Source organism: Cyprinodon tularosa, unplaced genomic scaffold (genome assembly GCF_016077235.1).
Source record: "Cyprinodon tularosa strain WSP-4 unplaced genomic scaffold, ASM1607723v1 ctg57, whole genome shotgun sequence".
Taxonomy (NCBI): Eukaryota; Metazoa; Chordata; class Actinopteri; order Cyprinodontiformes; family Cyprinodontidae; genus Cyprinodon; species Cyprinodon tularosa.
In genome coordinates this window covers 32476-49170 of record NW_024039307.1, presented here as the reverse complement: position 1 = coordinate 49170, position 16695 = coordinate 32476, and the positions used below count along the sequence as shown (strand labels likewise).

The window sequence follows — 16695 nt, the reverse complement described above, 5'->3', positions numbered from 1 at the left end:
TAAACACCGGCACATATCAAGTCACATTTAAATTTGAATTACACAGTTAAGCTTGAGTACTTCTTTCCCTCCTCCTCCTCATTCAGATCAAAAGAAAAGCCAATAAAATGCTTTGCTTGCAGCCATCGGCTTTGATGTTGCAGCTCTGCGCTCATTTGAGCTCCGAGGCATAAAGTCAGGAGTGGACAGACCTTCGACTGACATTAAATTGTGTCGCGTATAAAATGGTAACTTGAAGTACACTGGTGTTAGACATTAGTGTTTTACCTTATTTAATGTTTTCATTTGCTTTCTTTTATTGTTTGTATTTGTATTTAACTCAAGCTTGTTTCTTACTTCTGTTTGCCTGAGAGTGTATTTTTATTATTTTTCCCTGTTTTCTATTAAATATAAATAAGATATCATGCTCACTGACAAACTGTAATTAGTCAAGCCCACAAGAGGCTTTGTCTGCCCAGCATCATTAAAAGAGCAGATTTCCAAGTGGATGTAAGAACCCTGTAATTATTTAGCTTTGAGATGCACAGCGCTATCACTTTCCATCAACAGGAGATTTCCCTCAAAGACCAATGACTAGGTGTTCTCATCAGATGTTTTAAACATAAGCACAAAAATAAAATAAAAAATGGTCTTTATTGCAAAACCTGTAATTGAATCGAAACTGCGACTGGTAAATCATCACGATTATGACTCATTAGCTGCTATTCTTCTAGGCAGAGAGTCAGTGAGACTCTAACCGAGCCGTGACAGGAGTTTGTGCTTACTCTGGCTGTTTTGAGTCTACAAGTTTAATAATCTGAGCTATCTGAGGAACACAATTGCTTTACTTGTGTGATTTGTTTAGTATTTCTTGAAAAAAAAAGGCATTTTAAATACAGTGAATTGATAAACAACAACAACACTCAGCATTGAAAAAAAAAAAAAATAGAATTCAGTGTAAAACATTTCTGCTGGGATTTTTGAAGATGCAAAATATTTCCAAGATTGAAAACATTCCCAAAAACAGCTCACTCTGTCACACACCGGATGTCCATCTGTTGTACTGATGGCCATCTCTTAATCTCTATGCTCACCCAACCGTAAAAGTCTGTTCATTCCAATATTTCTACATCCTCAGAATCATTTCAAATGAGATGTAGTTTCTCTCTTCTCAAACATCATGGCTGCATATCTTATAGTGCTGTGTGAAAGATTTTAGGAGAATTATAATAAAATATAATTCAACTTCTCTCCGAGCTGTGGCAATCAATAACCCTTATTTGCAAGGTAGCCATAATGAATTTCTAAGTCAGGGTTTCTAAGCATAATTTTAGTTTCACACAGGTAATTCTAACTTTACTAGCTGTAAAGTGCCTCTAGATGAAAGTAGCAAATTTCCCCTAGCGATAAAAACAAAACAAATGCACCCTGTAGCAAGTAATGTTATGATTAATTTCAGCTAAACTTTGATTCATGTAATTCTGTGCTTTTTAGGCAATCGGTTTAATTTCAATTTTGTGTCATTCTAGTTGTTTTCTGGTTGTATTTGAGTTCTTAAGTATTTCTTGTTTACTCTCCATTTTGCCCCCTAGCTCCCTTCTAGATCCTTCTGTCCACAGCTGCTTCCAATTAGTTGATTGCTCCATATTTTGTTCCACCCTAACCCCTAAATCCCTCAATCAATATATAGGGCGGGGATTATATAGTGGACTTTAAAGTAGTCATATGATTACTACTTTTCACTCCCCGTTGGTCATGTGACTCCACCTCCCCCACGCAGCCTGCACCATCTTTGTTATTGCCCATAGTGCTTTGCAAGGAGAGCTCTCAAAGGAGAAGCGGATATATCTTCTTGTCTAGTGACCATGGATGATCACTACTTTTCACAGTGCATTGTGGGAAATTTCGAGTCCACTTCTTTTTCATCCAGCGGACATTTGTTCACTCATCTAAAAAGGCGTAATCACTGTATAGCGCCCTATATAGTGATTAGGGTGGACATTCGGACACAGCCTCCTCCTCTGCAGCTGCTGGATCCTCTTCATTCGCTCCCTAACCTATGTGTACCCCTTTGTTCTGCCAGTGTTCTTTAATTATTTATTTGTGTATGTTTCTGTTGCCACTAAACCTTATTAAATCTGCAAGAAACCACCTCAGCGTCCGTCTCTGCTTTTGGGTCCTATACAAACCTCCAAACAACCTGACAAGTAATGCTGTAGATAAGTGAGGATCTGTGTCTATGAAGCAAATAGATTTAAAATCAGTTAGATCATCTTTTTAAAGATTTTTCAAATAAGATTTTTCTCACACAGGACTAGAGTCTTTAGATTCTAGATAACTAAAAGACAACCCACTTTGTTCAGGGTATCTTGTTTTTTTATTGTAGGTTAGTATAAATTAAAGTTTCTATAAATGTTTGGATCTGGATTTTCACAATCAGGGTTCGATTGTAACCAGCACCCTTGCAGCTCCTCTCCCTAAGGATCAAAGACCCTACGTGTTACATTAATTGAAGGGCTATGATATGAGAGTGTGTTAAAACTGCAGTGTAAAGATAGATAAATAATTTCTCATCCTGCTTGTGTCTTGTTTACTCTACAAAGCAGGTTGATTGGGTCAGGCTGAGAGTACTTCATTATCTCCATATTCAACAGAGCCCTTCGCTTTTCCTCATACAGGTCAGGCGTGTCACATCGGTAGTCTCTCTACAAACTTCTTTTTCTTTCAATAATCCTACCTCTGGATTTGATTGAGTTAGTTTAATTGTAAAACTTTTTTATTTTTTAGTTTTAATGCTGATCATATTTTGCCCCAGATTCAAAATAATCTGGTGCTATAAAGTTATTGCTAACCAAAACCAACTGAGTCCCCAACAGAAAATACAACACAAACCAACTTTGTGAAGTTGAAAACCAACTTTAAAAACTATTGAATATATTTTTTAAGGTAATGTTTAGTTTTAATCAAGTAAAGCAAAAGTGCTAATTATTGTTTTTAAAATGTTATTTAAATCAATTTAATTAGATTGTAAAGAGTAAACTATTGCTTTACTACATTAATGTTTTACAACTAGACTAGTTGTTTTTAGGTTTCAAATTTTAACATGGTTCTATTTGTATGGAACTTATGAACTGGAATTGGTAAAAGCAATGGAGATGCAAGGAGCAAACCACGGAGCATGAGGCAGAACAACGGGAGATTCAGGCTAAGAATCAATGACAAACAAACAGTATGAATACTGGGAGAGAGTAAATAGAAAGGCAGGACAAGTGAGTGAGAATGAGTAACAGCTGCAGAGAATTGAAGCAGGGAGCAAAAGGAAAGAAACAAAAAATAAAAGTAATCCAAGCATAAAGAAACAAAGAAAACAATCTAATATAATAATCCAAATGAAATCAAGCATGAGAATAAACAAAATAAGCACAAAATAGATCAACTTAAAACACAACACTATGGGCATATGAACATCAAAGAACGAAGCAGACATCTACAGTAATCCCTAAATTCAAACACCTGAGGATAGTGTCCTGCTTATATGCCTGAGAGCTAAAAAAAACAAAACAAAATAAAACAATTGAAGCTGGTGGTATACCAACCAACCAACCAACCAACTCCTCCTTCCTTTTATAACTGAGGATGTGGCCGTATGGAGATTGAGCCACCAATTTCAGACCCGTTTTAACCAGGAGGATGTAAAGAGCTATTGTCTTTTAGCCTCCTCTGATGAACCCCACATAAAGCCCAACTGTCTAAGTCGGCTTTTCCTGACATATTAAAATGTAAAACAAAAGCCATGGTCAACTGGGAGCTCCCAAAACATCAGTAGGATCTTACTGTTCAAAAGAATCAATCAGAAAAGCAGTCTGAATAAATTTCAAGGTATTAGATTTATAGGTACTACGGAACATGGGTGGATAATCCACATAACTAGAGAAAATGCAGCACAGGAAAAAAAAGTGGAGTTTCCATCCAGAAACGATATAAAAGTGATGAAAATTGGTCATGCTGTCAACAGACCAACATCAACATTAAACCAGCCACAGGAACTTCTAGAGAAATTCTCACAGAATATATCCAATGTCTATTTTCTGGATAACTGTCATATGAAAACGTAGATTAAAATATTTCAAGTCTATCAAATGAAAGTGGGATGATTTAAATCTGATGAAAATAAGAACTTTTTGGGAATAACTAAAAAAAAAACTACAGCACATCACCATAAGAACTCTATAGCCGTGTTATAGCACGGTGGTGGCAGCATCATGAGGCCTTAGTCACGGAAGAGGAGCTTTATGAGCAGTTTAAAATAACAGAAATGGCAAAAAATCTTCATGCTTCAGCAACAAAACTTCAGGTGATTATGAGCTTTATTTTTCCAAGACCAGAATCACTCAAACATAAACATCTAAATCAACAAAATACTGATCTTCTGTCTCGGGTTTCCTGGATTCAGACTCACTGCTGATTTTCTAAACTGGCTTATATCTCAATTGGCAGACCAGGAATACCTCTTTTGGTCATCTTGAATATGAGCCAGAATCACGTGAAGTTCCCCAAACAGATTATGGAGAACTAAAACATCTCTTGAATATATACCTATGCTAATGTATACCTGTTTGTAACAATCTGACTAGTCCAACTTAGCTTAAAAGAAACTGCCAGCTGCTTCAAAGCCCTGACTTAAAACGTCACTGGCTATCACTCCATTCCAGTAAAAGGTAGGTTTATTGGTTACATTTACATCTTTTCAAAAGTATCACTTTATATTTTTCAAATAAGCTCTTTCATGGCTTCTTGGTTACTAAATTTTCTTGTAAAGAACATTGGATTATCTTATTTTGGTAATGCTTTCCAAATACATTTAACTTACCTTTGAATCTGAAAGATTTGTATTGTTTTTGGAAAGAGGAGTTGAAAAATATTCTGCTTCCAGTATAGATGAGGCTTATGATGCCCCAGCAGGATAGACTGAGTGATGTAATAAAATCAAACGTGATATATTGCATTTAGGTTGTTTTTTCCTACACTTTCCTACCTAAGATATACTGATCAATAAAGGTGGACAAAGACTAATTTATCTTGGGCTAATTTCTTTTTTCATCCCATTAAACCTGCACAGGAAGAAGCCTAATAACAGCCAACCTTGATTGAGCTGCTTCCGTTAATGTAAATTGAGCTCCAGACAATATTTCTCATTTAGTTCTTCTCAATTTTTGATTGATCAAAAAAAGCGATGCTTTTCTATCGGCCCATGATAAGACATTAATTAGGTCTGTTTACTGCCAAATAACACAATAGTACAGCAATCACTCTGTCAAATTGAGTTGAGTCTCTTTTTATTTCAGGGTTTGTAAAATATCATTTAATGCTGTTTTCATGATTGATTTAGATATGTAATAAATTAAAAGAGGTTTAGAGAATCAGGTTGATATGTCCTCCTTGTGAGATTTATTACCACAAAGTCATTGTGTTAACTTTTTGCACTGAAAAATCTCCGAATATTACTACATTCTAAACATTTTGAAATAAGAAATGAAAAAAGTGCATTAAATAAATAAAACATTCAGCCATTGTTTTTTTTGCATTTAATCTGACTTTGTATTTGAACTCTAGAAGCAGGTGAAAATTATGACCTCCTGTTTTTGCTGAATTAACTGCCAGTACCGTGCCCAACATTATAATCCATGCATTTTTTATTAACCCTAAATTAAGTTTCAATACATAAATACATACATTGTGTACAGAAATAGTCATTATTCAGACAAACACATTGTCTCAGTGAAGTCCATCAATGCTGCACAGGTGTAGATGACATGTACAGCTGAGATCTACCGCAGTTCATGTGGAGCTGGAGAAGGAGAGGAGGGGAAGGATGGAGGGGCATAGCCGGCCAGTTTAGGCTCCATTAACACGAGGTGAAGGTTTTCCAGAAGAAGTTTTTACAGGGGGCTTTGCGGTCACGTTGCGGCAGTGATAACCTGTTGTAGACGGCCCTCTCCTCCAGGCGGGACTCCAACGGCTCCTCGAAGTCCTCAGGAGCTGATTCGCCTGGCAGCATGTTGGTGTCTAGAGCTCCATCTAACAAACCAGACACCAGCTTCAGGATCAGCTCTTTACGCTCTTTACTCAACTCCTGGAGTGCACAATAAAGGCAATACAAAGTAATCAGATACATTAATATTTACATTGTTCCTATTTTTATGTTTAACTGTTAAGAACCAACATTTTATTCAATTTTATTTCCATAAAACAGCTCTTTAATCTTTTTATAGCATTTCTTTAATTAGAAACATCATAAACAGAGAGATTAAGTATGACAAAAAGATATTTTCCATGTGTTTAGGACAGAAATCCTCACCTTGTTTGCATGGATGGGGCTCCTGTCCTCCAGAGGAAGCATGGCAGCTGCTCTTACGCTGAACAGAACCCCCATAAGCGCTGCTAACACCACCAGGAGCTGCATGTTGAGGCAGAAGTGGAGGACAAGTGCAACAGGAGCAGGAGAAGTGTGTTATGGTGTGTGTGTGTGAGAGAGAGGTTGAGCAGCTCTGGTGGCTTGAAGTTCTTGGAGCAGAGCGGTGGTGAAGAAAGTGCGCTGCAGTTGGTGGCAGCTGCTCATCAGCTCTGAAAACCTCAGATGTTTCTTCTGCTCTACCTCCAAAGTCCCCCACTCTTTTATACATCTCCCCCCCTCCACCCCTGTCTGCAACTGACGTAGAGGCTGGTGCGTGTATGACGGAGGGTGTGTGTGGATGCTGTTGGGGGTGTCAGTATGTGAGCATGAAAAAGAGGAGGGGAGATGAAGAGGTCAGGATGCAACAAATGGAAACGTTTGGAAGTTCACCTTTTGGCGAAAGTGTGGCGTTTGCTGTAATGTGAGCATCTGCAGAGAGCAGTCGACGTCACTAGGTGGAAACCAGCTTTTACTAGTTACTGATCATCTGAGATGTTAAAAAGGAGAGTATGGGGATGGAAAAAAACTGGTTTGTTTGGTTTTTTTCATCTAGCTTTTGTGTTTTAGATTAAACAAACGTTAACATTGCACAAGGATAGTCTATGCAAATACAAAAAGCCGTTTTCAAATAATGCTTTTAAACGGGCCATATTAATTACAGCAAGCCGTCCAGGTCCTGAAGCAGCAAAGCTTAAGGGAAATGTTAGCCAGGCCTTCTCGTTTTTTGCTCAGCAGAGGTTTTCACTGTGGATGAAATTTTTATCTAGTTCTTTGTTTTTGTAAAATTCTTCAGCCACTAATCTTTGAATGTTTGTTAGACTTTTTTTTTCTTGTAAAACAAGGAGATAGCAGCTAGTGATAATTTCCTAACCTGCCGTATGAAAATGCCATATTAAAATGAACTTGTTGGAAATTTGCAGAGTGGTGTCTACCAACTGATACCTTATATTTTACTGACTTTAGTCATTTAAAACAGCTCAAACTAAAACACATATCAATGGGATACAATGCTATAGTAAAATTGTTTATGTGCCGAGCAGATATAAGAGCAGATATAGATTTTTTATTTCCCTATGATTTCCCTTAAAATCAGTGTTAATGCTCTAGTGCTTATTTACCTGTGCTTTATTTTTCAAATAATCATTTTAAATTTGCTCACCATTTTCTCTTTAACAGTTTCCCTCCTTAAGCTGATTAGAATAAATAAATGACTATGACCTGTATTAGCCTTCCCTGGAGATTGACATTTACTTAAGGCAACGTTTGATTTCAGTCATTCTCCCTTCATGTGTCGGTTTGACACCTTTAAATGACAATTGACCGTCTGACACTCCAAAAGCCTGGGACCTAAATGCAGTGCACCTCAAATAAAGTGAGTCTTGATGCTTTACAGAACCAGTTCTTCATTTGTAACAGATTGTGAAAATATTCTATATGTAGTTGGTTTATATAAAGAATAAATGTTAATTTGGATCAATAATATTTAAAAACACAATTGAACAATATAATCTATTAACCAAAAATCAATAAAGATTTATGTTTTTTAATCTTGTTTTTACTAAAGGTTGTGAAGAAAATTAGCTGTACATAAATGGAAAAAAATTAAAAATAAAGTCCCTCCATCTGCATTCAATTTTCCTTCAATCTTTGAAAATGTTCTGTTTGTAAATTAAAAAATGCAAACACAGTTTTCATAAATCTTAAAATATTGTTTTGGTGAAGTTTAACCTATTTTCATATGCTTTCATATACCTACCATGACTTAGTGTGTGCGGTTTTCTCTCAGTTCTTTTCCACAGCAGTAGTGTAGAATATCTTTAAAGATGTTGAGATCAAATTGTATCAAATTCTTATATTTACTAAAAAAATCATATCTTTTAAGATACAATTTCCAGGTTTTAGCCTAATAGCTATACAGAAGTTACAAAGTTGCTTTAGTAAAGTCTGTGGTTTTGCTTGAAAGAAACAAAAAAAAAGCTTGTTTGGGTGGTTTATTAGATTTTATGTCGACTACTGCTGTTTTTAATCATCATTATGTGAATGAGTAAGAGGCTAAATAAAGAAACCCTACCGGAGAAAACCCAAGAAGTACACCATAATGCCAAGAGTCATCGCTCACCTGCCTCGACTCACATATGAGCTTCCGTGACACTCCATTCCTAATCCATAGGGGTTCAAGATGACGTCATTTAACCCTTTGTTGCTAGAAAAGATCAAACTTTCCTGGGAAGGCTGTCAGGGCTTTAGGAGTTTATGGGAATGTGTGACCATTCTTCCAGTAGTGCATTTGTGAGGTTGCACACTGATGTTGGACAAGTCCTGTCTAGACTGGACTAGTCCTCAGTCTCAACTCTTATTCATCTCAAATTAGTTCTGTTAGGTTTAGGTCAGGACTCTGTGCAGTCAATTTCTCCCACACCAGACTCTGCCATCCATATCTTATAGATCTTTCTGCACTGGGAAAAGGAAGGGGCCAGTTCCAAACTGTTTCTACAAAGTTGGGAGCATGGAATTGTTCAAAATGTCTTGGTATGCTGAAGCATTCAATGTTCCTATCACTGGAACTAAGGGCGAAGCCAAGCTCTTAAAAAAAACAGCAACCCCATATCCTAATCCCCCTAAACCAAACTTTACAGTTGCCACATTCCAGTCAAACAAGCACCGTTCTAAACCCAGATTTATCCATTAGATTTCCATTTTGTCCATTAGCAGATTAGAGGATAACAGGTGGAAAGAGCAGCAAGCTTTGACACAGACCCCAAAACACACCTGGGCTCAATCCGAACCCCTCAAAAGGGCTCTATGCACAGCTTCGCTACATCCTGAACTTAATGCTACGTTCAGACCGGACGCTGCAAAAGCAGCAAAATCGCGTCTGCTGCTTCATTTTTGCTGCTTGTACCAGTTAGTTCTGACGCGCGGCTGAAGCAGCTTTGCTGCTCTGGCTGCGCGGTGCAAAAGTGTGTCTGACGCGCGTTGGGCGGAGCTTCACTATCCTTTCTCTGCCTTGCAGCTATATTTGCTGTGATCAGTGGGAATAAAGTAGTTTTAATATGTTTTTAAGTGAGAAAATACACCTGAAAACTTCATCACTGCAGTCAGTTCATCCAGATTACAATCCTGCCTCCCAATGTTATTTCTGTCGGAGCTGCTCAGACCCCCACATACCGGCGGTGCGCCGACAGAAGGAATCCATTCATCAGCAGCCTCTGGCCGGGTCGCCTCCTCGTGGTTTACCGCGGCGGCTGGTAGGTGTTTTTCATCTAAATAATCCGATCTGCAGGCACCAGAATAATAAAAGCGAACATATTCTGCCGGCAGATGTATATATTTTAAGTTAATTATGCGTTAATAAACTGTTTAAGAGAAGTGATCAGAGCGGTCTGTGTCATCAGCGCTGTGTCTCTCTCCCAGCCAGCTCCCAGATCAGCTTCTCTGATTGGTTGACGCGGCGCGTCGAGCAGCAAAAATTCAATTTTTCCATCTCGAGCAGCAGCGCGTTTGCGGCGCGTCACGAGCGTCAGATGCTTAAACGCGCCCGACGCGCTGCTTCAGCTGCTCAGACGCGCTGCGCCTGCTGCTCAAAACACCCCGCGGGACCTTTTGGTGCGCCTTGACGCGCGTCAACCATTGACTTTGCATGTAAACTCGCTGCTTCTGTCGCGCCAGCTGCGCCCGGTGTGAACGCAGCATAAGGCAGCTCATTTGTTTCCTGCAACTGCATCAGTCACTTCCTCACTACTGTATGAAGTGATTGATCTAGTTGTGTATGCCCATTTTTATCATGGTCATTGAGGTCAGACACACCTGGATCAATCTGTTCATTCAGTAGAGGAAGACAGGAGACAATTAGCCTTTTTTGCCACTGAAAATTCTGGGTTAACCCTGTTTTTTTCAAACTTGGGTCGACTCGCTTGCGGTCCATATTTGCCCCCGTCCCATTGTCAAAAAAAGCTAGGTCTCTCCCTCTGCAGGCAAGCTGCATGGCCTCTGTCCCCCCTCCGCTGCTTGTCTGTTGGCACCATCATGTTGGGTTAGCACTGATTATGTCACCAGTGTCAGGAAAGTAAACAATGGAGAGCACAATGTAGGGAAGCCAGGGCATACAGTAGTAACTGTGCTTTATTGTCTCACTCTTTTACCTTTCAGAATCCCTTTCACCAGTGCTGTGCTATGTTTATCAAATGTAAACAGAGTTGTTTCGGCTTGTTAGATTAGATGCGACTAGCGGTTTGTGTTGACGTCCATAAGTTGCGCTCAATGGTAACATGTTAATAAGATCGTCAACCCAGGGCTGATGTTCCCACTGCATGACGATCAGAGCCGAGGTGATTTTAACACGGGTAGCTTGCGGAGTCTTTTGACCCGGGTAGACATGGGCCAGTGAGCAGTTCCCACTGCCATTAAAAGGTGATTATTCCTGGGTTTAGACAGGGTTTTCAGCCAGTGGATAGGGGGGAAAGTAGTGGTCTTATGTTCAGGAAGTAGTGGAGTTGTTCACAGATCCAAATCTAACTCCTATAACCTTTTGCAGGATCAACAGTAAGAACACTATTAAGGGTAGGAAAGGAGTGCTGTGCTGAATCTGGACAGCCTTACGGATGTCATTACATGGCAGACGTGAACATGAATGACACTGATCAAATTGGGACTACAGCCTTCTGAAAAATAACTTCATGAAAGGAGTTAAACAAATAGGGCAACTGGTGAAGCTCTCCATTATAAAACTCAATACATATGAAGATGAAAACATCTGTTACAATTTGCTAAACTTTGGGAGGTCTGCTGTGCCTCTAGGTCCTGTCATGCAAAGGATTGTGGGCAATCCTATTGCTCCTAATGACAGCTTGGGAGGCCAGAAGGTCTCTATGCTAACTGCATTGGTACTAGGAGGCATATTGCTTCCTGATCCTAGTTCTTCCCTAACTGCCAGCCCTATTTGGATTATTATAGGGACTTTAGAGGCACGACAAAGTGACCCTGTGGGTTTGAAATATTCGTATCGAGCCTTGATCTGATTTAGCATCCCGATAAAAAAAAAGACAAAAAAGAAATCAGGTCATATGATGTCAGCAGCACTGTTATGTAGTAAGATATTGAATGAGTAGAAATGCAAAAAATTAAGCTGATAAAAAGTAATATACATATAGATTGTGGCTTATTTAATTGACAATAAACAAGGCTAGAATGGACTGAATAGGGAATGTAAAGAATACAATTATAAAACAAAGAAAAATTGTAAGCCAGAGCCCCCAAAAGATCCTGACAGGTAAAGCCTTTAGAGGAAACAAGTAATAGCACAAAAAATTAAGTAAATACTTTGGTGATGGTTTGGGTCTGTCACTGGACAACACTCCCTCCAAACATTTACAAAGGGGTTGAGGTCTGGAGACTGGGCAGGCCACGAGGCTGGCACTGCAGGGTTTGGGTCCCTCTCAGTATAATGTCACTGATGGTAACCTTTGTTACTTTGGTCCCAGCTCCCTTCAGGTCATAAATCACGTTCCTCTGTGTATTACCAGGATTTTTGTTCACGGTTCTCATGATCGTAGTTGAGTTAGGATCGTGGCTGTTTAAGGAGTTTAAGCAGGGTCCAATTATACAGGTAATATGGGGAGGACAGAGGAGCTTCTACTCTGAAGTAGCTCCTCTGCTGTTGCAGGTATTGCTTTCTCTCAGTACCAGCAAAGCAAGAAAAAATGTCAGATGTTACCTTCAGTTTTCTGTGCAAGGACTTGCACTGACATGTAGAATTGCTCTTATTGCAGAATCTCATCTTAATATCTCCCTGCTTTGAGAACTCTTTCAATGAATCAAATATTTATTTTCCAGTAAAGTAGACGCTTCCCAACATCATTAACCTTCCTCTACATAAAGCTGTCAAGCAATTGCATAGAGAATATGGCAATGTTTTCAGTGGTGCAGCACAAAAACTCAACTCTGTTGCTCAATGCACATATACATTTGCAGGACAAATGTGGAACCATTTCAGGGGAATAAACAGCGTTAACTACATTTCTCCAAGATTTATTGCAGTGACGCATTGCTGCTTAAACAAATTCCCTAACTTGTGAGAATAAGGTTTATCTTTTAGTTTTGGGATGGCTTTGCAAGCAATATATGCTCATACTGATGCCATTAAAAGCATTCAAATATAAAATGAACAATGTTCAGAAATGTAAAATCTTGCAAAAATGTTCAGATCCCTAAACTTTGTCCCAGTGGACTTGTCCCCCGCTTACTGGTACACTGGCTAATATTTACACTGAAGCTACTAAATAGTAAGTTTAGAATAATAATCTGTAACTTTATCAACTTTAGAGAAAATGCAGATAAAAGTGAATGATCCACCATTTTCTAGATTTGCCCCTTTTACAGGTTTATTCTGAAATTTAAAAGCTGAAAGACAAATCACTATGTAGACTGATGGATATGTTATTTACAAAGAAGAATTAGATTTTTCCAAAACCCCTCTAAGATACCTATATATCAAGTACTGTTTGTATTTAAATAGACCTAATTACCTCCCTTTTGGTTCAAAGTTTGATTGCTGAGCATAGATAGAAAAAGTTTTTGCAAACTATTTTGCAATAGGCCAATTTTTTCTGAAAGGACCAAATAAATGCCATGTCATGGGCTGAAATAATAAGCCAAGCCCACCAATTTTGAAATTATATTTCTATAATAAATAAATAATACATACATATATTTTTTAATCCTTCTGTCAGTTAATCCTGAATAAATAAAGCCTGATCAAACTGGTTTTTATTTCAAAATTATTTGGATGCAACTGGCCTTTTTCTCTAAAAACAGCATGAACCCAGTCAGGATGGCTACTTTTGTTTTCCCATCCATCCATTTTCTAACTCACTTAATCCCAAGTGGGGTGCTGGTGTCTATTTCCAGCTGTCAATGGGCAAGAGGCAGGGTATACCCAGGACAGGTCGCCAGTCCATTGCAGGGCAACAACCATTCATGCACACACTCACACCTAAGGGGACTTTAGAGAAGCCAATTAACCTACAGTCATGTTTTGAGACTGTGGACAGAGTACCTGGAGAGAATCCATGCATGCTCAGGGAGAACATGCAAACTCCATGCAGAAAGACCCTGGGCCAGGAATTGAACCCAGAACCTTCTTGCTGCAAGGAAGTAGTGCTACCCACTGCTTCACTGAGCAGCCCTACTTTTGTTTTTTCTTTACCATTTTTGGACATATTTACATTTGACCTCAAATGTGAATGAAGATGCCTTTTTGGATTTTTTTTCATGTTACAAGACATAATGGACAGACAAAAGTTAGACTGTGTTGTAATGTTATTTTTATTTGGTTTGACAAGACAATACATGATAATTTAAAGGTTAAAGCTAAAGATGGACACATGGATGGTTGATCTAAAGCTTTGATAAATCATTTTATTCCTAGGGCTCCGAAACAACAAAAGGCTTTTTTTATGCAGTAAACATAACTAAAATAGTGGTCTCAAAATGGTCTTAAAATACAAATATTATTGTAGGAGAATGATATTTGTCCTTTCAATTAATCCCATTTTCTTGACATATGTTTGTTGAGAAAGCTAACTGGTAACTTTAAAATTTATTTTTGACATATTTTGACATGCATAGTAAAACTAATTAAACAGCCTTTGTGTTATAATCTGAGGATATATCTTACCTTAATACAAGCATCTATCTCAGAAACTTTCTTTTTAAAAAAAGGGGGGAAAAAAAAGAATGACTACTGTTTTGCAGGAGTTGCTGGAGTACCTTATTGGAAATATTCAGAAGGGTTGGTTAAGCTTTCCAAACAGTTTTTAGGTTGTATTTTCCTCTGATCTGAACCCCCCCTGCAGCCCTGTCCGAAGATTACCTGACATATTGAAACGGTTACAGTATTGACAATTCACTGTGTTCGAAGAACCAACAAAGACTCTCTGCCTTTAGGAAATTTGCAGTTTAGCTTGGAAAATACTTCAAACAGTAAGAAGACGTCAGGAAGATGATGGCTACAGGTGCTCACAGATAGCATTAATGGGATTGATGCCTCAATTTTTTGCAATATGAGCTTTGTGTGCCTTATCTACTCAACAACAATCTGTAGAGGATTGCTGCAGAGCAATAAGTTTCTCCTTTTGTTCTATTATCCGATGGATTCCACAAAAGTCCATCTACGTAGATTCTTTAGGAAGGGTTATATAAAACAAATGGAGCGCTCTTACATTTCCGTAAACATCTTTTATATAAAAGCATCTAATAAAATACTAATTCTAAAGTCATATTTGGAGATAGCTGTGTGGAGAATCAGCACAAAACTACCTGCTTCTGTGATTGTTTATCTGAGAAGGAAACAATAGAAGCAGCTTATGGGAAAAAAAAAAAAAAAAAAAAAAAGCACGACACTAATGTATTTTTTTTTTTTAGCATGGTCACATTTTAATAGAAAAACTAGTGAAGGCTGACATTTTCCACCAAAGTCAGTGAAGTTGATGTAACTGAGCAGCAACTGTGTAACAGTGACACCTGTCATCACAAAAACAAAGAAATAGTGATTTAATGTAGCCCAGGGACCACTGAGAGTCAAAACATGTCAGGATAGGAAGCTTATTATAATGTAGATTTTATTACATTATTGTATTTCTTTAACCATCACAGAAGCTGCACCAGATTTATTTTCAGCAGATTCTAAGGCGCCATCTACTGGTTGCTTAATATCCAGCACATATTTAGATGATACTGCAACATAACCCATAGCAACACAATCTAAGGATACATACAGCTGCATTTATCACATATTATATTAAAGGTTAATTTGAATAACTTATTTCTAAAAGGGAAACTTGCATATGGTCAACTTTTGGGTTCTTTTAAAATAGTGATGGATGAGAGTTGAATTACAATCAGATCAGATCCTCTTGTTAATAGAAAAAAAATGATCAGGGTAGTCTTTTATTTTATTCATTTGATTAGGTTTAAACCATCTCATGAGAATGCCTGTTTTTTGCTACACCAACAGATAGATAATAGAATAGATAGAATAAAATTATCAAAGGTATGTAGGATTTTGCTATAGATACTTTGGGGACTGAAGCTTCCTCTGGAAAGACCATGAACACAGAAGTAAGCTCTCTTCTTGTTGGCAGCTTCACTATTGTGTTTTTTTTGTTTTCTCCGTAAACACGGAGGTATTAATACTCCATCACCTGTACTTCACATAAAACTGCCCCTTTATTGGGTTTACATCCCAACAAGGGGTTCACCAGCTCTTGTACTGCCTATTTGTTCACATTTTCTTAAAAACAAAAAAAAGTATTTAAAAGTACAATAAAGATGTGATATGGGCATTCAGTGCTTGTTTTGCATTACATAAATGTGGCATCAGGCAGAGGTGAGATGATAGTCATTAAATCAAAGAATGGTATTTATGGCAGTGTGAGCAGGTCTGAAGCTCTGCTCCAAAATTAAATGAGCATTTCTATAAAGTTTGTAAGCAGAACAGAGGGTCACCAGTTACTGTGGAAGCTTAAAAAGACGTTAAGCACCCTTGGGGGCCTTCAGGGGAGCTCGGTTCCAATAGTCAGGGCAGGCAAAATCTGGGGCCCCCCGAGAGGATCGACTCAACTTTGAACCAGAGACTCAACAACAGGAAAGTTGCATTGAAAGTGCCTGACGGAGCCCTTCCCCATCCTCTCATATATACCCCGTTTCTAACTGGCAAAAAAAACCTGTTGAAACCTGAAAATAACCGGTTTGTATTGGCAGTAGGAAGAGCTCACTGACCAGTAGGGCTGGGTATTTTCACCAAAGTCCTGAATCGATTCAATTTTGATTCATACAGTTCTAAATCGATTCGATCTGTTTTTACAATTATGAAAGTGGTTCAACTGTGTTTCAAAATACTCATGTATTTGATTTATTTCCTATCATATTAAACACAAAGTGCAAATTTGGGCAGTTTAAATTTGAGATGTGAACAAAACTGTCTCAAAGATCAAACTTGTTTGTGAAAAGTGAAAAGGTGAAGCCTCACTTGAGCAAGCAGGCGTGACACAGCAGACATGCATGAGCTACATTATCGCCACTGTACAAACCATATGTGCAGCGTTGACTGTAACAACTACAGGGTGTTTGCTGGTCAGCCCCCATTTGCTGATGTCTTCAGTCAACCTACATCTGGCTTGAAGTCATCTTGAGTGCATCTTTCCTGCTCATTTGAATGTGAACGTCACGCACGTCACTATAAAACTAAACGATCTCATTCCCTA

General features: G+C 38.3%; 1 protein-coding gene across 1 annotated transcript; it reads right to left on the bottom strand.

The window, feature by feature from the left end:
• Positions 1 to 5285: 5285 nt before the first annotated feature.
• Positions 5286 to 6646, bottom strand: LOC119797083 (somatostatin-1B-like). Its single transcript, XM_038305996.1, has 2 exons — positions 6338 to 6646; positions 5286 to 6112 (listed from the first exon to the last, which is right to left on the bottom strand). The coding sequence occupies exons 1-2, from the start codon at positions 6440 to 6442 to the stop codon at positions 5885 to 5887; spliced, it is 333 nt and encodes a 110-aa protein (XP_038161924.1). The 5' UTR covers positions 6443 to 6646; the 3' UTR covers positions 5286 to 5884.
• Between the last annotated feature and the right edge of the window lie 10049 nt (positions 6647 to 16695).